Genomic DNA, 22,600 nt, shown 5'->3' with positions numbered 1-22,600 from the left:
GGTCTCACAGAACAATATTCCAACTTTTTTGTTTTTCCTAGTTTCCGAAGCAAAGTTTCGCCTATATGACATATCAACCAATAAGCGCCCGGGAACCAGGTTCCTCTTTCGCTTTCGTAGGCAAAATTATCGTTTCAAATTCTTCGCTGTCGTTTTTTTTATAAATGCTCATGCGGTCACTGATTTTGGTAAAATTAACGCCCCATGATCCACAACCATTTGCCCCTCTGTACTCTTCGTTAGGGTATCTCGGAGAGTTTCAGACAGACATGAAATGTAAATGCATAGGGGGGGGGGCTTACACGCATGACTTTCGGATTCACGCATTATGGCTGTGCCGCCTACAAGGCAAACGTCAGTCTCTCTGTATTGATTCATAACGAATTAATGTGCAATTATGAGCGTTTGTTCGAAACTGCCGGAAATGCGTCAGGTGCAACATCATCTATAGCGTACATTGCAACGAGCAAGGGCTTATGACATTGCAGCGCCGGTGCTTCGTAGCCTCAAAAGATGAAACAAATGTTTACAATAACGAACGACAGAAACGCCCAAATTGTATCGAGCCTACGCCACGGCAACGGCATCTATTTCAGAAAAAAATTACAGGGAATGGTTACTACATTCTAATCAGGGAGAAAGCATGGATTTTTGCTAAGTAGAAAACAACAATGAGCGGGAACGTTTAAAGGCGCTTGCACCTCTTCAAATTGGTCCGTAATATTGTAGGCCGCACCTGAGTAGGCCCTCTTTATAACATTGCAATAGATGCCATTTAACCTTACTTTCAGTTCCAACGAAGTTAGTGCACGAGCCTACAGCCGGTCCTTCGAGTCTGCCGTGGTGGACCTTTGGAATCGTGGTGTGTCTCATTTCGGAGTCCTCGACATTTACGGAAACACTGAAGAGCGCGTGATCATTGCGTGCCTCAAATTGCTTCAGGTGAGGAATTGCGCGTGGACGCGTGAAATCGCGTAACCTACTCTTTTGACCGCAAACGTGGGAATACATGCCAGCACGGATGATTGTTGGTTTCTCTATACGTAATTTGAAACGCGAGGAGATTGTAAAGTAGCCGTCATTTGAAGTAATGTGAAACGCCACAGCGGTGAACAACGTACAAACGGGAGCCTCGAAAGAGAGAAGAGAAAAACCCGATTAGATATAACGGTAGAATACTTAGGAGGATGCTTCACCTTGGCCTGGATAGTAAACGCGATAACACGCTATTCCGTTTTTGTCTTCTTATTCTATTTTTTCACATTTCTCACCGATTACCAATCCACAATCCCATTACCAATCACGGTCAGCGATTACAATTACAATTACCGGTAACCTTACCGATTACGAAGCGCCAATCACGATTACCGATTAGAGATCACAAATCACTGCCTAGTGTACACTGAGCGGCATACAATGCCATTAACTACAAATACACACACACTTTTTGCTCCAGTAAAAAGAAGCAACATAGCACCTCCATTTGATTCTCCAATTTCTGACACAAAATTAGCGTGTTTATATTTGTTTTGTAGCCAAAGCTACCTTGGCCACGAACCCGCAGTTTCGCCGTGCTGGCATTCCCACCGTGGTCGAACCACACCACGGGACTGGTCACGTGACCAACCGTGTGACCAACCACGTGACAACAACTAGCCAGACAACCAGACTAACCTGGATTTGCAACCAAGATTAACCAAGGCTAAACAAATTATGCCTTAGCTTTCGCTACGTATATTCTGGCATAGCCGAGCTAAGCCACTGTCGATTTTTTTTTGTTACAGGTCCCTGTACACGCCATTCACGAGAGAAGAAACGCTTTCACATTAAAACCTGCTCTCCCCCCGATCGCTCCCTCAGCGTTGGCTTAGTGGTTAGGAAGCTCGCCTGCTGAGTGCTATAACGCAACCATTGTTTATTTTCGTGTGTGTTGGACGTGTTTCTGTAAGGGGCAAAATGCAAGGCACTCGTACAATGTGCGATCGCAATGAACGCCAAAACAAAGGAAGCGCCCAACTGCAGTTATTCGCCTGTGGCCTTCAGCTGCGGGCCGGAAATGAAGGCGTTATCTTGGTGCACACACATCGTACGGTTAATGATTTACTCCCGAGTAAAATGAAAGCCAGTAACAGGACAGAGTACGTTGGAAAGCAACGGAAGAAAAGCGTCGCGCGTGGCCGTCGAGGCATGAACTTTGTTCACTCAAAACTATAGGGCCCCCCTCTTTTACTTCGTAGTTGAAAATGCGCACTCTAAACTTAACTATTCGAGCACTCAATGCACAGAGTTCAGCTCGCCGCTCGTGGCGGCGGTACTAATAAGGCTTCTTCGATTTGTAATTTTCAGAGTTTCTACTTTTCATCTTCATTGTGTGACATGAGAGACCTAAAGACTACGGAACGACACTTGCTACAGTCTTTATACGCGTAATGCTTGTGCACAATTGTCAGCCTCAGTGATCGGCGCCTAATCTTCGGGGACGTCGGCGCGCTGTACATGTGAAATTGAAGTGTGGTGGTGGTAAACATTTATTATTTACAAGGAGGTGTTTGGGCCCAGGCCCTATGGTGAGAGTGTTCTTTGTAAATAAGAAGTTATAATGAATCGATATAGAAATGTGGCACAAAGTATTTATGCAAACTAATCTTGCAGTCTAGTTTCTCTGCATTTGCAAAATGTAAGGAGACTGCTGCGTCACTAGCAGACGCAGAAATTGCCGCTACTAAGCTTTTATCTTGGTCTTTAATAGAGTTATAATTCATTACAAAAAGCGGCTTCATCAGCGCTGAAATCATTACTGAGAAAGCGTGCCCTATAATCGCTACCAGTCAGCCAGCCAAATTCATTACACGAAAGTAGCTGGGAGCATTACATTACTGGCGTGGCAGGTGCAGCTGGAAAAAAGCACAAATGGCGACGGACAGCAACCCCCCCCCCCCTTTTTTTTGCCACATTGTGAATAAGCAATCCTAAATCCCGAGAAAAGTATTTTTTAATTATATACAGAAGGTTTTCGCGAAGCAGATTAGCGTCTTGATCAATTGTCCTCAAGATAACTGTCCATTAGCGCAATAATTTCCGTGAGTTCCTATAAAAACAAACTCGTTATTAGGGAGGCGCTGGCGCCAAAGAGCGGAGGGCAATTTTACCACTGCAATGTTTTCTCTGCACTACACAAATCTCAAAAAGCTTTCTTAACACCGTGTATAAAAATTGTCTTTCTCCTACCGCAGAAAATATACTCCATAATCCGGACCAAAGAAACTGCTCAGCGACCGTGTTACACTGTTTTCGGCGCCAGGTTCGAAAATCCAGTTCATCACCAGGCCATCCTACACACCAAGCAAGTCTTTTCTCTGGTGTCTTTATTTTCGAATGTGGCTCAATTTCATTTATTTATTTATTAGTACTGCAACTGCTCACTACGGTCATTACATGAGGGGCAGGCTAACATATTTTATTAGGTCAGTGATGAATGATTGGAAGAATTCCAGGCCAGGACGGATGAAAGCTTCAGTGGGCATGTTGTTCCAGTCTCTTCTGGTGTGGGCGAAGAATGATTTCAGATGCGCAGAAGTGGATGCTCGACCTGAATGAACAGCTTTCGGATGACTGATGCGAATTGATAGGCGGCGTGCAGGGGTAATAACAAAATGACTCAAAGAGGAATAATAAAACCGGTGGAAAGGGCATAGTCTGGTCATTTTTCGACGAGATTCAAGACTGGGCAGGTTAGTTTTTGGTTTCAATGCTGCTACACTCGTATGATATGAATAATCAGAATATAAGAACCTTACCGCGAACCTTACCTCACAGCTCTGGAAAAACTCAAGGGTTTTGGCTAGGTTAATTTGTTGGAGTCCCAGATTGAGCATGAAAATTCAAGTTTAGGACTACGATAGTTAAATAGGCAGAAAGTTTTACGGAAGCAGGTGCTAAACTCAAGTTAAGTTTTGGATGACCAAGAACACGGTTAGCTTCGTTGGTTATGTTCCTTATGTAGGTGGTCCAAGAGAAATCCTGCGTTAGGCTGATTCCTATATATTTCTAGAAGATGCGTGGGATATCGAGGAACCGCGAAGGGTGTAGTTAGGAACAGGATACGATTGACGGCGATGAAATGATATTAGAGTTGTTTTATTAACGTTTAAGGACATTAGCCAGTTTGCGCACCACTCTCCCACAAGTTTTATGTCGCATTGGAGATGGTGTCTCTGTTATTAATGATGCTCCAGTAAATGACGCAGTTAACGGCTAACAGACCAACGGTTGAAGACAGATTACTTGGGAGGTCGTTAATGTAAATTAAGAATAATACAGGCCCTAAAACCGCGCCATGTAGCACGCCTGTTGTCTGAGAGATCGTGCTTTTTGAGCGGCCACGAGAATTTGTGGTTCCTAGAAATAATACAACTACTCGTTCACCACACGTTTTATTGAACAAAAGATTCTTGTGCTATTATTATTGACCGTTTAATTCAAAATGCTCATCTTGTAATGTTTGCCAGCCTTCGTTCTTTTTTACGAAGAGTCCGTAAAACTACGACACTCGCGACTTAAGATATTGCATTCGTATTTGACACGAGACGTGAGGCCGGCTTTCATGAGTTGGGAAGGTTTAAGAATATATTTCCTACATGGAGAGGCGATACAAGAACCGACATTGGTCATAAAAAAGAAAAAATAAACTTTTGATTTTCTAGGCAGCTTGTTTTAGTATACCAACAAGTGCAAATTTCTCATCAAAAAGATGTTTTCCGCAGCAATACTCTGGCATTGCCAACATGCGCCAACTCGACTATGCCATGCTGCAAATGGGGGGCAGGCGTTAAAGCTTTTTCCCGGGACGGTTCGAATATTGCTAATATAGAATGCTAGCACTAAGCTACCCACTGTTCAAATAAAGCGAAATGCACGCGGTTGATATCACTGGTACCCAAGTAGAGTTACCCAAGCGCGAGTTTTCGACTGAAATAACCACGCCTGTAAGACTTTGATGACTTTATTTCGCAGTGTTATCGGCTCGTCTGAAATTATGCTCGTGTGCTTGCTATCCTTTCGCAGGAGCATTTTCATGCCGTCGCTGTACATTGCCGTGTCACACAAGACTAACACCGACGACGCAACCTGCTTGATCCATCCAATTTCCATGCTGAATTCCCCGAGAAACTTCAGCGCTTCGATTTCAGTCGTAAGGGGTCGACACCGGATCAATCATATCCTTATATATATATATATATATATATATATATATATATATATATATATATATATATATATATATATATATATATATATATATATATATATATATATATATATATATATATATATATATATATGTATATATATTAGCTTTCATTCATCACGTTTCTCGATTTCTTGGGGTCGGCTACCACCTCCCTTCGGCGTGAAATTTTCTATAAGTCCGAGGAATTTAAGATGGCGGCCCCCATAGTAAATCGATATAGCAACCCAACTGGTCATTGGTGACGTCATTAGTAATACAGAATTGCTGATTGATTTGAGAGGTCACTGATTTTGTGGTGATAATTAACTAGTAACGTGACTATTTTTATTCGCTTATAACTCTGTAACTAAAGAGGTCATGATAAAACGAATGGGATATTTGTGATCCAACAGATGAGGAGAGTACGGTAGACGTCAGAATGAACTAATTAAGGTAAAGTTTAGGTATGGTTAGCCTTGAATTTATTTGATTATAATTCATTACCCGTTGATGTCATGATCTATATAATGGCATATTCGTAACAGGCTCAATGAGTAGAATATGTTTAAAACCAATATCGCCTAATTAGGTTAATATTTAGTTCTAGTTAGGCTTAATTGACATGGCGGCCGTGACGTCAGCATTCGGCAGCTTACAATTTCATACCTCATGTCGACCGGGCACCTACTGCCTTGAGGTAAGAAAAAATTGCACCTCCAGAGAGTCGAAAAACCTTTTCGGCCCATAATGGCCAGAAATATCTGACCTCAAGGCGGTCGGCGCCCGATCGCCGTGAGGTAGGGAAAAGTAACCTAATCACGTGGTAATGCATCTTGTGGATGATAGATTGCGGTACCAAACGCTAACGCTCGTTATTTCAACGACTTCCAGACGGTGGCGCGGCAAATTTTTTGCTTTAAATCACGAGCTCGAAATGAGTGATCTACTAATTTCCATTGGCACTGTTCAAAGCTTGTTTACAAGGTTTAGTGAGCCCTACGAAATTATCGCCGACACTTGCAATTCAAAAACCGCATAGAGATTCTGCATACCACCCTGGCAGTCACCCGCCCACTGAACACATATCAGATTATCGCAGTAAATTATGTATCACGGACAAAACATGGCTAGACGTATGAATATGTGTGAGGTTAAAAAAAACAATCGGAAAATAATGGAATTCGTGAAATGGTGTATAAATGGCAAGTCGAAAATTCTGCTCTGGGAGGCAGGTTGCAACTAGAACAAAGCAATGCCACACTCAGTGATTTATCTCACGCAGGAACGTTATCCAGTGGGTAGTAAATAGAAGTCGGGCTAACTAGAGACTAGGACAGGTCATTTATAAAGCACTATTGGCATAGTTGGTTTAGTTATACTAATGAAATTCTTAACTTTTGGCTTTAGGCGCCACATAACATTCTTCCTTTAAATGGAATTTTCTCCTAAAGAGGATCGGCCTCCTGTATGAAACGTCATTGCACTCTTTCACACGATGTGACTCTTTATAGGAAGATGCAAAAACTTAAAGTTTATGTTTAAAACTGAGACTCACAGATGATGAAATTATTCACTTAGGTGTTTTTACATACAGAGGCACCTATGTGGAGTTAATAGACAAGTCGGCGCGGTGATGAAACTAGCTGCGAGAATTGTGGTGAACGAATCATTCATCAATGTCTGGACCTGTGCTACATGCACATATAAATTCTGATGTAGACGCGTAGATGTCTTCCTAAGTGCTCCTACACGTATATGTCATCCTAAGTGCTCTGTATATAGCCGAAGTGGTGAATTGTTTGCAATTTTCTGTGACCTGTTAAACGATTGCATCGCAAACGATTAAACGATTGCATCGTAGCCTTAACGGGTTCAGGAAATGCAATGAAACGTTCAGCCCTGAACAACTTGCCAATGATTTTCACCTTTCTTTCTTTTGTTTGCTCTGCGAATGCACAGATGAAAGCGATGGCTCACTTGAATATGACAGTGTCGAACGATATCAGCATGCCGATGGCCATTTCTTTCACAAGTGATATTCGGAAGTTCCAGCCACTGTACCAAACCTATGAGTCTGGACGGTGGGTGACGAAGCACTACGAAGTGTTCGAGCCATGCAGAAGCCAGGGTTCGCTCTCCCGTCTAGATGTGAGTCCACTGCTGTTGAAGGATTATACGTCAAAAAGGCTTCTTAAAACTTTTCTGCGACAAACGCAGTGCAACAAACGTTACCCGTCTAGTGACCTTAAAGAAAATCCTAACGGAATAGGCAACTTTCGGTACATGCCCCAATGCGCACTTTCACTGAATGAGTTATGAAAGAGCCATCATGTTAATTGTGACGAAAAGTCTAGCGTGCTCTTTGCGTGCATGCCTTTTTTTATGAGAGATCAAATGTGAGCTCATCTTCACAAGAGTCGCTTTTGGTGATATAAGAGCTTTCTTTTCGAGTTCAAGGATTGCTTGAAAAAGACATTGTGGACATGAGCCCGATTAAGGCGACTGCAGGTCAAAGCTTTTCTCATGTCTCTCCATATAAACCGGGCCTGAACGTAATGTCCCTGCAGATTTCTTAATCACATCTGCCCAGTTAACTTTCTGCCGCCCAATGCTACGCATGCCTTCACATGGAATCCACTCCGTTACTCTTAATGACCATCGGTTATCTTGCCTTCGCATTACATTTCCTGCTCATGTGCACATTTATTCCTCTTGATTTGGACTGCCCGTTTACGTTTTACGTGAAACGTGTTCACGGAATTGGCTTGCATGAAATTGAATTCAGTTTCACATATTTCGTCTTGAATTCTTAATTGGGCCAATAACAGGAAATATATAACGATTATCGATGGTAGTTGGGATACAGTAGAATAATACCACAGTCAAACAGAATGCATTACAGTTATACTAAGCTGTTTTGTGAGAGGGAGTGTGGTCGTTTCCTGGAATGGCAGTTCTTCCCAGAATTCCGAGTGATTGTTGGAGGATGTAGACGAGGGAGCCACCTCCGGTCGATGACGGCGCGTTGCAACTCATATTGAGCGCGATAGTACGTGCACGCTTACACAGTGGGCACAATCATGTTAACATTCGAAAGTTTTTGGTGAGGTAACACTAAAGATTCCAGTCATCCCAAAAACCGTAGCCTGTCAGTCAGGTAGTGCGGTTTTCGGACTCCACATCTTGGCAGGTGGCAGTTAAATCGGTGATTGGTCTCGAGGGGATGCTCGGGTAGAGCATCCTGGGTCTCACCAACCGCACCGCTGGAAGCTCCCGCTATAGCAGGAAAGTGTCGATCCACCTAACCCCTGAACCACTGCACCAGGACTGGTACGATGAACTCCCGATATCTGTGAATGTTAACCAGAGGAAGACCAATTCCGCATAAGTGGCAATCAGCCCAATAAAGCTGTCGCGTCATACTCTTACGGCGGAGCTTAAGTCCGATTTCGCCTATCATTGCTGCAAGCCTGGTTGACCTTGAAAACCGAGTCTCGACACGGAAACAAAGTGCTAGCAGGCCTCATTAGCACCTGGCCTAAACAGGCAAAACCGCACGCCATTTTTCTATTGCTCCTTGGTTGCCTCTAGAAAAATATATATTAAGAAGAAATAAATTAAAAACCCATTACTCTTTCGAACGAGGCGAAATTCTAGAGGACCATGTACTCTGCGATGTCATTGCACATTAAGGAGCCCCATCTGGTCGAAATTACCGAAACCCTTCACTACGGCGTTCCTCATAGCCTGAGTTGTTTTGAGATGTTAAACCCCATAAACACATAAAAACTGATTGCTAATAATATAGTTTAACTAATTTAATCTGTATAATCCTGCGCCCTCAGATGTCTTACAAATAGTTTGCTGTCTCTTACTTTTTGTTATGATGCTGCGCAGAAAATGAGGATGAATGCAGTGCAATTAACATTACTGGCAAGTACGGCCGTCAAGTATAATAGTAACGCCGTTAGCACCTCTGATAATGCTTTGCATTTATGGCGAACGTCTTCATTTCATGAGAGCTATTTTTTGGGCACAGATCTGCACCGGTGATGAAGTCAACAATCTTCAATACCGCCCTGATATAGAAGTAGTGTTCACTTACAGTTTATCAAGACAAGATACGTATATATTTGACAACGACCGGGTCTTGAAAGCAAAGGTAAGGCTTTATCCTGCAGTAAGGTTTCAATACACCACTCTGAGCGCAATGCGGCACTGATGTTTGCTTAGCAGCTAGGTGAGGGCCCTCCAGTTTGGGGGATTTGTAATGGATGCTGCGGCGGTCACAGAGATTTGAGGTGCCGTAGAAGGCACCTCGAATGGCAGGGACATGCGTTTAAGGGCTTTCATTCCAGTTTAAGTTACCTCCAAGGTCACTGTTGCGTGCCCAATACATCTGGGAGGAACTGAAGCCTAAACCACAATATTTTACACTAGTTGGTTGGCTGCCGATACGTGAATATTCCGGACGTCTGGCGCCACCTATATGCCCGTGCTGCCAGGTGGTCTTTTAATCGCGCGGTCTACGCGCATAAAATTCGCCGTTAATTTGACGCTTTTCATTTCTGTTATTGATACACTGTGCCACCATTAGTTTAGTACGCATCGCAACGTCCAGTGTCCATCTAGTAGAGAGAACTAATATTACTGACGCGCGTTGTTCCTCGCTTACCTGCATAACCGGAGGTAGTCTACCTTGCAGGCAACGAAGTGTAAACCGTCATTTTCAATCGCAGGTCTGCGCTGTTTGGTCATTTCTTGCGGTCTTCTACGTGAGGTGCCGTCGATAACAAATATGTGTCTGTTTCTGGACTGTAAGCTCTACTTGCCGCGTACAAACCAAGAAAGTCGTGTTTCGGCGCAGATATTACCTTGAAGCGGCCTAAATTAATAAAGTGCCGATGAAGAATGTGGTGTAGGTGGGAATTGAACTCGCTCCTCCGGTATACAGGAGGGGGACACTTCCACTCCGCCACAATTGTGCGACTCTTGGAAGTTAATGAAGGCGCGTTTAGTGATGGCACAGATGTCTAAGCAACGTACCTTCCAAATTTATACTCAAGCGTGCGTGAATAGCTTAATAATCAGCATGTTATTACTGATATCCCAATTAAGCGAGCAGCGAAGTATGTTTTCGGTGACATTGCTTTGTTCATGGCGTGCAGTCGTAGCGCCAACATGCGGTAAACACTAAAACCCCCAACACGCAATGTACGGCGATGGTACAGCAGATGGCGGGCGTCTAGTTAATGTACATACGTATTAGAAATCTAGATTCGAGTTATGCACTCAGGGGTTCATGAGTATTTTATTATGAGCATGCAAATTACAGATGTTCCAATTAAGCGAGTAGCGAAGTTGTCCGGAACGCACTCAACGTGGGAGGCGCCAAGCCACGTCTAGTTGTCCTATCCTCCACAGCACTTTCTCTCTAAACAGGTGTAACAGTAGTCAAACCGCAGCTGATTTTTTAAATTGATGGTCATTTAATGCGTCATGATGCAGGTATGCTGGCCTGATTCGATGTTGTAGGGATGTGCATGCCAGCTGCGCAGTGGGCGCTCTTCTAGAGAAACGCGTGTATGGCTCAGGGTGCTTGCCTATGTTCCAGCAAGAGGTCTCGTCTTCGTCTGCACAAAGCGTCTATCATTTGTGAAGTTTAAACAGTGCCTTCACTCCGAAGTGGAAGGCTCTGTAAAACGGAGAGGAGGGCTTGAAGAGCGAATGATGTTACAACCTGGAGGGTCTCTGCCTCAAAACGCCAAAGGCCCTGGTTCGATTCCGAGACTCGGCACAGGTTTTTCTTATTCAGTGAGTGAGCGGGGAGCTTCAGTGCCTCCCATAGATCCCGACGCCGAATACGTTCGTTAGCGGTTAAGCGCAGGCTCTAAGAGGCGTTTATACTCCGGCGTAACGCACGCGCGCTGCACGGCGACGTCACGTCGGCCAAAGCGAGACCCTCTATACTGCAACTGCGCTTGACCGCCGACGCGTTCGGCGGCTTCGGCGCACTCTGACCGCACTGGCGGAGACTTGGAGCAAGTCTCTATTTCGTGCCAAGCGCGCCAGCCGCCGCCGGTCCGGCCAGACCGGTTCGGCTCGGCGGCGAGGCGCGCATTGTGACGTCATGTGCCTCCTCGGAGCACCGCCACGGCGAAATCGTAAGTTCGCGGCCAATAAAGCTTTCGCCTTATAAGTCCAATGCAGCAGACAGGAATCCGAGGGTGTGGAGAGTGGTGAGATAGTGAACGTGGGCTTGAAAGGCTGTGTCCAGTGTGTAAGGTGGCTTAGTACGAGTGACCGCGTTGACCTGTAAAACACGCATTTTTTAAGCAGCACGGCAAAACGAGATTCCGGAAAAAAATAAAATGAGAAAAAATGAGGACAGGTAGTACTAAGCTCCTATGATCATGGCAGGTTTTAGGCTGCTGTTTACGCTACGTGTGAATTAATCGGTTGTGGGCTGTTTTCTGGAATAACAATAAGTATGAACCCGACGTGGCACGAAAAGGCCATCGGTTTAGAGCCGAATAGTGGTACGAAACCTCTCGTGTGTGTCTTGGAGACGTTTATTGATACGTAGTTGGTGTGATTTTCAATGAAACATCAGTACATACCCTACAATGGCGGCAGCCTTAATAAATTTTACTTGTAGGTATCAACACTTTGAAGACACGGATAAATCGACGACCTCTTGTTAGCCATAAGGGGAATGATCTTTATCATTTCGTCTATGTGGTGCACTAATAATTTCGTCTATGTGGTGCACTAATGCTCAGGTCCTGAGCAGAGTACGTGTATCATTTCTTAGGGCAAACAGTGCACATTTTTAGACAATGCCTGGTGCTCCAGTGTCAAAGGTCACAATTCTTGCAAAGGCTAACAGCACGATACAGTAATTAATACTCTCCCAGGATTAAGGTTTGAAGAGATTTCTTTTCTTTGCAGCTACCGACTACTCGATGCCACGGCATCACACTTTGTAGTGAAAAGCTTAACTAGGATAGGTAAATCAGTCGTCGCGCAAGCCGGAGAACGACCTTGAACGACCTTCAGCCCAACCACGTTAGCCGTGTATGACCATATGCTGTATACATAGGGTGTCGAACCTTTGACCCAAGATCTTTTCCTATGACCTTTAGTTGACCCTTTACTTTGAGTTGACCTCTGACCTTTGATATTGGGTGACCTTTAGGTTGACCTTTAACCTTGAGAACATTCGATGGGGTGTTGTGAAGCCACTTGATGACATCGAATGAGGGTGTGGTAAGACCATGTGATACCCCTTCATAGCTACCCGGTCGTGTGGGGAGCTGCCATGGACGAGTGTCAGACGCTTAGCAAGCTTGCTTGCTTCTCCCTAAATTCTAGTGTTAGCCAAGTTAAGCCACTGCCAATTTTTTTTTATCATTTAAAGGACGGACGTCCAGAGGAGCGCCACAGACTTTGCAGAAGTTGAAAAACGATTATTGTTCAACCACCCGATTGAAGAGCTTTTGTCATGCTTTTTGAAGCATATCAGGGTGCGATGTTTCCAATCATTGACTTCTCATAGAGTAGACCTAGAAGAAATTTATAAAACGCAAACTTTTTCGCAACACTATCAGCCCGAAAGATTTTGGTGTCAAGTGTATTCCGTCCAAATGGAGGTATTCGGTGAGCCCTGTTGAGTTGCCTAACGTTCCGGCGCACAGATATTGAGCGCCTGACTTCCATTCTAAACTAGTACTGTAAGATTTGTTTAGATGAAGTGTTTCTACTAATTACAATACTGAACTCGAGTCATTGGCTTCACGTGAAAGAGAAAAATTTTGGTTTCAGTTTCCTTTCAGGTCGAGTTGGGATCCGTATTAAAAAGGCAGGTGTTGGTAATAAACAAAAAAATGGATATAGTGCACATCACGTACGTTAGAGGTGCAGCAATTAACGGAATCGAGAGAAAAGCGCCAACTGTTCTTGGATAGTTTCTTTTACTCCGGCACGTTTTTGCCGTAACCCAAACGCCGGGGCTCTTAGTCGAGAAAAGCATTGAGAACCCTGGCACCGATATTTAAACTATACGTACTTGTATAGCAGAAAAAACTTTTCTATGGTATGGGTTTCATTTAGCGGGCTCGAAGGCAAGTTTTTCAGTGATGCATCATTGATACTTCATCGAACATTTTGCAGAATTTTTATTAGCGCTTGCAAACTGAAGGTAATTTTTATCTTGGTAAATGAACACATCTTTGCTTATTCAAGTGCGTCAACACATGTTGCATATTACCTGGACAGGTCTTCAGGCGCTCGATAAATATTTTATCCAATTCCACAGGTACAGTACAAAAGCCCTCGCCAAAACATGGGTTGCCCGTTTTGCGTTGTATATCTTTTGTGGTGGAAGGTGCACTATAAACTGCAACAATACGGCGGTGCATGTAATGGTCAACCGCAATCTATACGAAGCCTTGGAGCGATTCACTGCTCTTCTGTAGTGAACTGTGTAAGCTTTGTCCTTCGCTCGATCGCTTACAGCAGAAAAGATATATTTTTGTGGACCCGAATCTTTGCGTAGTGGCTGCTATACCAAGCTTTCGAACACGATGCACTCAGCTTAAGCATGCGCTACTCCCTAAAACCGATACACTTGCTAGCCGGTGCGCTATCTACACTTATAACATATCCACAGCATTGCTTCACACTGCTGCAAGACCTAGAGTGTACGGAAGCGTTCCTCAGTATTTCTGTAGCTTGCCTGAAGTTTGATATGATATCAGGCCATTGACGTAGCTGTTGAAAAGCACCGCTGTTTCGCGGCTAGACGACACAAACACACTTGTCTCTTGAAGTAGGTTAATAGTTAGGGTGCCCTTGACACAAGAATTCAATGCGAGGATATAGGCCTGCGGACGTGAAGAAACAGTTTAGGCTCAACATTTCTCAAGTGTTATGTGCTTTGTACTTCACATATCTAGCGAGCGCTCTCGCTGGCATGTTGCATCTTTAAGAAATATGGGTACTTTAGATTTCACACTGCACTGTGTTGAAAACTTGGCTGCCACAGCGCTCAGAACCTACACACTGTCATATGCGTGGCACTAGTCACGTGGGTGGGACTGGTGACCAATTTACCCGTGATGGTCCAGCTTTACGGCTGTCCTCGCTATCGCATGACATGTTACCTGACGTACAACATCCGGACCTGTGATAGCGGACGGTCTGCGGTGTTGGTAATGACTCTTGTCTATATCACATTGTGACATTAATGTGAAGTCCAGGACGCCATTATGTTGTACAGCGCCAAACTACAGTGATGCTGGCTGGGGAAGGTGCCGTTAAAGAGAGGCAATACGCACAGGTCTTCACTATGCTCCATGGAAAATAAAATTGCGGTCGGTATGAGATTTGTGCATAGCCTTTCAGAGCAGCAGAGGAAAAGCTGCAAAAATCTCGCAGAACGAAAAAACAGTTGTCTACTCGAGGATAATCTATTTGCTTGATTTGGAAGACAGCCCCGCTGAAATAACGCAAGGAATTGTCGCATAACTGAAATTTTAAAGGTCCGTGAATGGCAATGTTATTAGTGGTTTTAGGGTCTTCCTGAGAACTTTCTCATCGCAGCTCAACGACGGAAGTAAATAAAAGTTATTCATTTTCGTGGGAAAAATTATGTCAGCGTTACTACGTTTGACTTATTTTTGAAATGTCAAATTTTTCTCAAATTCATCTAGTCACAGTTTCTTGCAAAGCAAAGCAGTTTCTATCAAGAGTACAGCTGGAACTTATGTACGAACCGTATATCTTCTCTGCTGTTCGTGCAGTCGAGATTATGCAGAGTCGTTGGTAGAAGTAAACAGCCAATGGTGACTGCTTGTACGGTGTGCAGTGGTTCCTATAGCAGCACTGTAGGATCTATTTTCCCTAGAAGAGATAAGGTGATTTTTTTTTTTCAGCATGAAAAGACGGATCGTTCCCGCTTCAAAACAGGCCGTTCTGTATTTCTGGGAGGGGACCCCTGCAGCTTATATAGATTTCTTTAAGGTTGTGCAATAGTCACAAAATGCTTGCGGCCCTATTGTGAACGTTGTTCCAGGCTCGCTGCGCTGAGTCGCGGCGCGCGCTCTCGGAGGTACAACTGCGCAATGGAGGAGGGAGAACTGGTTAGCGTTATAGCGTGCCGGGCTACCCTGTAATTCGGACGGCACTCTGAGGAGCACTGTACACGAAGCGTAGAATGTATTACCTGGGTGCCCCAAGGCTGGTGCAAGAATTGATTACCAAGGTGAAGCTTTCGCCAGCAGCTAAGGACACATTACTATATTTTAACATCTTTGGACGATAGAACAGAAAGTTCGTATTTATATCATAATCACTTCATTGTACACACCGATACAGCTAAATGGGCTTTGGTGTTCGACTGCTGATATCAAGGTCGTGGGATGGAGTGTAGGCTGCGGGCGAAGTATTTCGATGGAGATGAAAAGAAAAATGGTCACGTGCTTAACAATGTACGTTCTCGTAACGAACACCTCGTGTACTAGAATTAACTACGGCGTCTAACATAGGTTATGTGTGGCTTTGGAAAATTAAAACCTCCATACCATATCACATACGTTCTTCTCTCCTTTGCATTGCAGATTTGCAAGGCGAAGGCGGCGTACCCAAAAATCCCGTTCGGTATCGCTTTTTTTGACACCGAGCGCGACTTCATGCCTCGTTCCTGCCCCGGACTGGGCTTAAGTGTAGGAAACCTGACTCGCACAAGGACGGTCAGGAAAGTGCGAGATTTTTTGCGGGACAAATTTACTGACGCCGGCAAGCTGCAGAGCTGCTTGGCCGTTCAATGACTAAGAATCGTCGCAAGCTGAGCCCCTGTTCGCCACCAAGATTCTTTATGACGGCGGGGTGTGACATTCTTCAGCGTGCAGTTAATAATTTGAAGAACAAAAAGCGGCATTAAATTTCAAAACAATCTGCACAAGATCATGGTTCTTTTTCACATGCTTTTGAAATAAATGCTTTGCCGAAGAAGTACTTCCTTTGGTGATCTAAATTGTATAGAGCTCATTCGCTGACAAGCCCGTATCACGTTGCCGGCCTTGTTGACGGTTCATAACAAGCGCATCTTTATGAAGAAGAGAGAACTCAGACATGTAGAAATTTCGACACCATTATGACATCGCAGAGGCACGAAAATACAAGCGGCAGGGATGAAAATTTCCAAATTTGCGGGAGGTGGGTAACGCAAGCAATGATATGCGATTTATATCAAATATATTTTTCAATAAAAATGTTCCAGCAGCGCTTTCTACAATCTGATCTGCACTGGTACAAACAGTGTTCTTTCATTAACCATTTGCTACCGTTAAAAAATAAAACGTTAATCGATGAAGAAGACCGAATTATGAAATTATATTTTTGGATATTTTGGTAAACGGACGCTATTTGGTAGCCGATTGAAAGCTCCAGGAAGCAAAGAGGCACAATGTGCTCACTTTACAGGGCACTGTGGCCATTCTAGCACAGACTGCACGTGCTGTGCTTTATTAAGCGCCTAGTATCAGGCGAAGAATTTTTCACGTTGAAAATTAACAGCGTTTGAATTATTTATGGTTTATGTGCTTTTTAGCTTCATTAGGAACGCAATTTTCTTATATGACCACACTGCTGGTAATATAACTCGCGAATGCTACTGACCTTCAAGTCACTGATTAGACAATGGGATCTCGCACGAATTTCTTTTTATGTCGACCATGTACTCAGAAAAGGAGCAGGACTACCTTCAACCCGAATAGCGGAGAACTGAGATTGCTTCTGCTTGCACAAAGAATCAACTAGAAGATAAGGGGAATTCGCCGCTGTAGCGCTGCTATCCACAGACCTGCGCCTGCCGCATGGAGCGTTCTTCAATTTATGCTCAGGAGGTTTATGTCTGACGTTCTATTGTACAGTGTATTCATATGTCGTGTCGAAACAGCTTGGGTGTTGTTGTACAGTGCATGAAATATTTTTTTGCAGATTGTGCAAAATGCCATTATATGCTCGCCACAATAAAACTATCCAAACACACAAATTCTATGTTCCCAGTGCTTCTCTTGGTGTAAGTCACTTCTGGCTTCGCCCTATCATCCTGACGAACCTGTAACGTCGTTGCCGTGGGCTTCTTGGAGAAATACTGTTTTCTCTGCAGCCTTTTTTTGTGGCCTCATTGCCAGCCATCTCTAGCACAGCCATTGGTTCAGCGTCACTGTTGGCAGCCAACAGGCCTAGCAGTACCTTGCACGCCCAGCAGAACATAGTACCTGCAGTTTGGGGATCTCTTGCGCAGTGGATCGAGAGCCGCTTTTTAACGCTATGCTTTTTGTATGGATACCAGCCTGATATGCATTTGTTTTATTTAGTTGTTCGGTACTAGGTTATTTTATATTTTGCGACAGCTTAGATATCTGTTAATTGTGCATGGTCAATTTAGAGTTCTTTGCTTTGTTTTGGAAGTTGCAATGGTAGTGAATGTGCTTTTAAAAATTTGTAAATCCTCGTCTAGGTATCCTTCAGCGATAAAAGGCGGTCAAGGTCTGAAATAAATTATAGCGTTTTCAGTATTTGTCCGTGAGCCGAGATCATGCTGGCGATAGCGTCCACAAGTTGCTCTAGAGCACTCTTCGCCTGCTGAACATTCAGGATATCAGGCTGCCCAAGTGTGAAGCTAAATAGTGCCGCAAATTTTTTTACTGCTTTTTTTTTGTTCAGCCCAAAAACTTCCGGCCCTTGGATTTTTTATTTGTTTGTCAGGAGATGCGAACAAACTCATCTGTAATGATCGCCGCCACGTGAAACTGCTTCCATATTCTTCCAGATCGTAGTAATTGCTTTGGCGCCTTACCTATATGGTTGCTTAGCAGCTTTAAATTGAGCGTGGCCGAGAGTAGCACACATTCTGTTCGGCGAACGCCGAGTACTCTTGTATCTGCCGCTGCTGCTTAACTCTTCATTAAGCTATTTTTTGGCGCATGCCCGCCCAATAAAGAAATTTTTTTACGCCCTTCGCGTATCGTTCACGGCGTCGTCTCCAATGTGTAGCCTGTCTTTCGCTGGCGTAATTGGCGCAGTAGGCCGATAACAAGCGTCTGTTTAAACCAAGATGGGGTAACAAAAGACACAAGCACAACGACGAGGCTCGAAAAGAAGAAATAGAAGACCGCAAAATTTTTTCGCTTTTTTGCGCTTGAGGCTAATTTCAGTGATGGCAATTGCTTCTTTTAAATGTTCAGCAGCAAAGCAGAAATGAGCTTCTGAACGATATATCAGCTAGCCTTGCAGAAACTCGAACATTTTCGGCCACCTGGGATTGTTTTACAAGAAACGACAAAGCACAGCACATCGGTGTCGTTTGTCTGTGCCATCAGTGAAAAAAATGAAGGAAGCATTTAAGCTCCGCCTTGACGGAATGACGCGGTAGTGTAATTAGTTAAATGACATATATGCAGACGGTCATTCTCTATTTTGCTTTCATGGATTCCTGGAAATCCTCCTAACCCTCCTGGCGCATAGTCGCAGAGGATAAGCGATGCGCCACTGTACTGCGTTGGCACCTGCTCCCAACAGTGGGCCTTCAGTGTCCCAGATTGCTCTTCCCAAGCGTCCAATCATTATTTTAGCACCGTCTGCCACTGTGGGCAGGCTGTGATGTCGCCGTGACGCCCCTTGACCTAGGTTTGCCCACCTCCCTCCTAGGATGGTCTCTGGGGAACACATTCTAGAGCCATGCCCGTGATTTTTCGGTTACAACACCGGCAACGCCGACAACGCCGTCACCGGATTTTCTGAACAATGGGGCCTTTGACGCTATTGCGTTAAATACAGTGTCAGTGCCCGGGATTCAATCCCGCAGCCTCTAACTCAACACCCGAACACCAAATATGCTGAACGATCTCTCTGCGTGCCAAAAAAAGCAATTTTCAGCCCCGTATTAGCTCATGTCAGCAGACTAGGAACTCACTCACAGAGTGAAAAAAAATGCATTGAAAGAGATTTAGGAAGCAAGCTCAATAATTATATTAATACGTCTTCATTTTTTAAGGTTATCTATGTTAGCGAAGCATCCTACATGTGCTACTGGGGGAAAATCTCTCCAGGTCTAGGTCCTTAGGTGTCACACCTGCCAACGAACATCTTCGTACACTGCACCACATTCGAGTACTTGAGTCCGATTATCACTTCCGCAAGTTTGGTGTAATGAATTCCGTTATTTGCTTTTGTTCCTGGGTATGCGTCCTGGAGATGTTTGTCCACAATATTACTCGGCCATACAATTTTATTTGATTTCTGAGCGGTCTTGCCTTATGTCTCGTGTTCTCAAGGTAATGCAGTAGGATCTGGCCATAAAGTGCTGATTTCGATCGAAGTCTTTTGTGCAACCAGTCATACAACGCTCTCTGTACGTTTTCATCGGCTTGAAACGCCTTTTTCCAGTGCATTTTAAAAACGTGTGTCTAGCGATAAAGGTTGGGGTAGCAGCTAAAAATGTTCGTAATCAATGGTCGCCACTACTAAACAAGCCCTAAGAAGCTGAGCATTTTCTTGCGGCAAAATGGCACAATGAGATATCAGTCCACAACACTATTCTTTTGTTTTGCGTATCTATAATGACTATTCAGCAGCTCAGATAAACAGGCAGCAGTGACTGTGTTCCCCAGGGACACAGAGTGCTTAGATGAAAATCCTTTTTGTCCTCTGGAAAGACCAATATTACGCTCCCACACTCCAATATCATCCGGCGTCCCAACTCGATATCCTTTTTAGGGTTGTTGCGTATTGATCACAGAAGACGCAGCATTTGCCAACTGTCCTGCTATGCAAAACATGCGTCCCGACATGCAGATGGTGAGCCTGCTCGCAATCGCATCTAAAAGTTTTGTAATGTTTCAGGATTTTCATTAGTTTTGGACCTAGATTGGTTTCCTGAAGAGATAAGGCTACAGGCAACATTGACCCTAAAATATCTGCTATGTCAATAATTCCTCAACAGGCCTCTACTGTTTCACTGAACTAAAAAAGCAGCGTATCTATAATGACTATTCAGCAGCTCAGATAAACAGGCAGCAGTGACTGTGTTCCCCAGGGACACAGAGTGCTTAGATGAAAATCCTTTTTGTCCTCTGGAAAGACCAATATTACGCTCCCACACTCCAATATCATCCGGCGTCCCAACTCGATATCCTTTTTAGGGTTGTTGCGTGTTGATCACAGACGACGCAGCATTTGCCAACTGTCCTGCTATGCAAAACATGCGTCCCGACATGCAGATGGTGAGTTGCGACACCACGGGTTCCAGAGCATCGGCAGAGACATCCCCGCAGGGGGATGATGATGAGCAGTACGTCACCGCGGACCCGAGCACCCGCGCCTAGTCGCGCGTGGCTCAGCCGTGTGCGGGGAAAAGGGGATTCTGTTGGTTTGCGCCGATGCCGAACGTTTGCACCTTTAAGGCCGCTCGGCGGAGGCAACACACCACTTTGGCACGTCCGGCCTGACCGGACCAGGGGAAATCGGCACTCGCCTTTTCTTGTCCTTCCCTCCATCTATTAGTTTTCTATCTCCTTTCTCGCAATTCTCCTGTCTCATATTCACTTCGTGGTTTTTTTCTTTATTCCTGGCGGCGTGGGTTAACCTTGTGTGCCCAACCACCCTAAATTGCGTCATATTTGGTTATAGTTGGGGTGTAGAGCTGGCGTGGGCAGGGCTTGCTTGCAAGTTCCTGCACTGTGCCGTCGGTGGGCACCATGGTGGGTGGCTGGCACCATGGGCGAATAATATACATATCCTATGGCCCTTCTTTTTTGTCCAATGATCGGCCTCTGAAAAAAGGGCGGATCGATGTAACTGAACAGTTCGTACAGGAAAGAAGTTTTTCCGAAATAGCATGTTGTCCACAGCGACAATCTTGAAAAGCCAGGTAGGAAAATATTCCGATCCATAGTTATATAGTGTCTTAAGGAAGCCTTGGTTGCAAATTAAACAAACTAGCTGGCGGAGACTTGCTCCTTAAAATACGCGACAATGTGCAGGTAACTGAGCTTTCCAACATTCTGTAATTTGGGGACATCCGTGTCTCTGTCCCACCCCACAGATCACTAAATGCTGTCCGCGGTGTGGCCTCCGAAATTGATTTTCTGTACCTGACCGACCTGGAGATGCTGGACGGCCTAGCCGATCAAAATGTCACCAAAGTTCAACGAGCCAATATAAGAAAGGAAAACGAAGAAATCTCAACGAAGCACATTGTACTTTTACTTGCTGCACACTCCCCCAATCCATTGAAAGATTGCTGTGAGACCGTACATCCCCAACCCCAGATTTGTTTTACTTGCAAAATATTTCGCCATGGTTCTGAGAGATGCCGAGGCCACAAAACCTGCTCGAAATGCGCTTCAAAAGAACACTGCTCTGAAAACTGCGAAGCAGCATTCCGCTGCGCTATGAAGACGAGCACTCAGCCTACTCTAGGTCTTGCCCATCGTAGAAGACACAAGAAAATTACATTGAAAACAACAAAAAACATTTTATTCAGCGAGGCAAGAATACGTATCGGAATGGCAGGCAATTTTTTTTGCCTTTACACCCCAATTTCGCCCGCCCATGTGGTGCGACGGGGCAGTGCAGGACACCGGCCTCCGGCACTTGCCCAGACCTCACTTATTGCGGCTGCGGCAGAACCATTCTCGCGCCAGGTGGAAGTAGCTGAAACTACTCCGCCGCATCCAAAGCAGGTCATGCTGCCTCTCAAGGAAGCGGGCCTCAAGGCCTCTGCTGTCGAGGCGAGGTATCACACAAAACACACGTGCAGCCTGCACGATCGTTCAGTGCCTCTCAAGGGGCGATGGACACGAGTCAAGGTAGGTCCGTACCGTCGATGTCACAGGTATGGCGGAACTGCCTGGATCATCACAAAAAAGACAAGCCCCGAATCACGGGGCCAACCCAAATCTGCTTTACTAACCCACGTACATAAAATAAGATGACTTTCACAGTACACTTTAATTGCAGGGTACTGTTAAATAATTTGTCTGATACAAAGGACATCTTAACCTCTTTTTGTCTGGTTACTCTGTGCCTACAGGAAACTAACCTAGGTGCCCAGCGTAAAAATGCACTAAAAAATATAAGATATTCCGCCGTGACCGAGCGCATGCAAACAGGCTATCGGAAGGTGCAGCCATTATAGTCCAAAGTGGTATTGCAGCCCGTGAACTAAAACTTGCAAGTCGATAAGAGGCTGTGGCAGCCAGTCTGCTTACATATAAAACTCTTTCAGTGTGCTTCGTATACCTCAAGCCGCGCCGAAAGGTAATTATGAATTAGTTAGAGAACCATTAGAGAAACTATATA

At 44.6% G+C, this 22,600-nt stretch overlaps 1 protein-coding gene across 1 annotated transcript; it reads left to right on the top strand.

Annotated features, from left to right (window-relative positions):
* The first annotated feature begins 819 nt into the window (after positions 1-819).
* LOC144102271 (uncharacterized) lies at positions 820-20,622 on the top strand. Its single transcript, XM_077635576.1, has 6 exons — positions 820-942; positions 3,234-3,343; positions 5,065-5,191; positions 7,190-7,378; positions 9,270-9,392; positions 20,518-20,622. Exons 3-6 carry the CDS (start codon positions 5,075-5,077, stop codon positions 20,620-20,622), a joined length of 534 nt encoding a protein of 177 aa, XP_077491702.1. The 5' UTR covers positions 820-942; positions 3,234-3,343; positions 5,065-5,074.
* Positions 20,623-22,600: the final 1,978 nt, after the last annotated feature.

The sequence above is a fragment of the Amblyomma americanum genome, chromosome 8, assembly GCF_052857255.1.
Source record: "Amblyomma americanum isolate KBUSLIRL-KWMA chromosome 8, ASM5285725v1, whole genome shotgun sequence".
In the NCBI taxonomy this organism is placed as follows: domain Eukaryota; kingdom Metazoa; phylum Arthropoda; class Arachnida; order Ixodida; family Ixodidae; genus Amblyomma; species Amblyomma americanum.
Note: the sequence above shows the minus strand (reverse complement) of the source record. Positions and strands in the feature narration are given on the sequence as shown.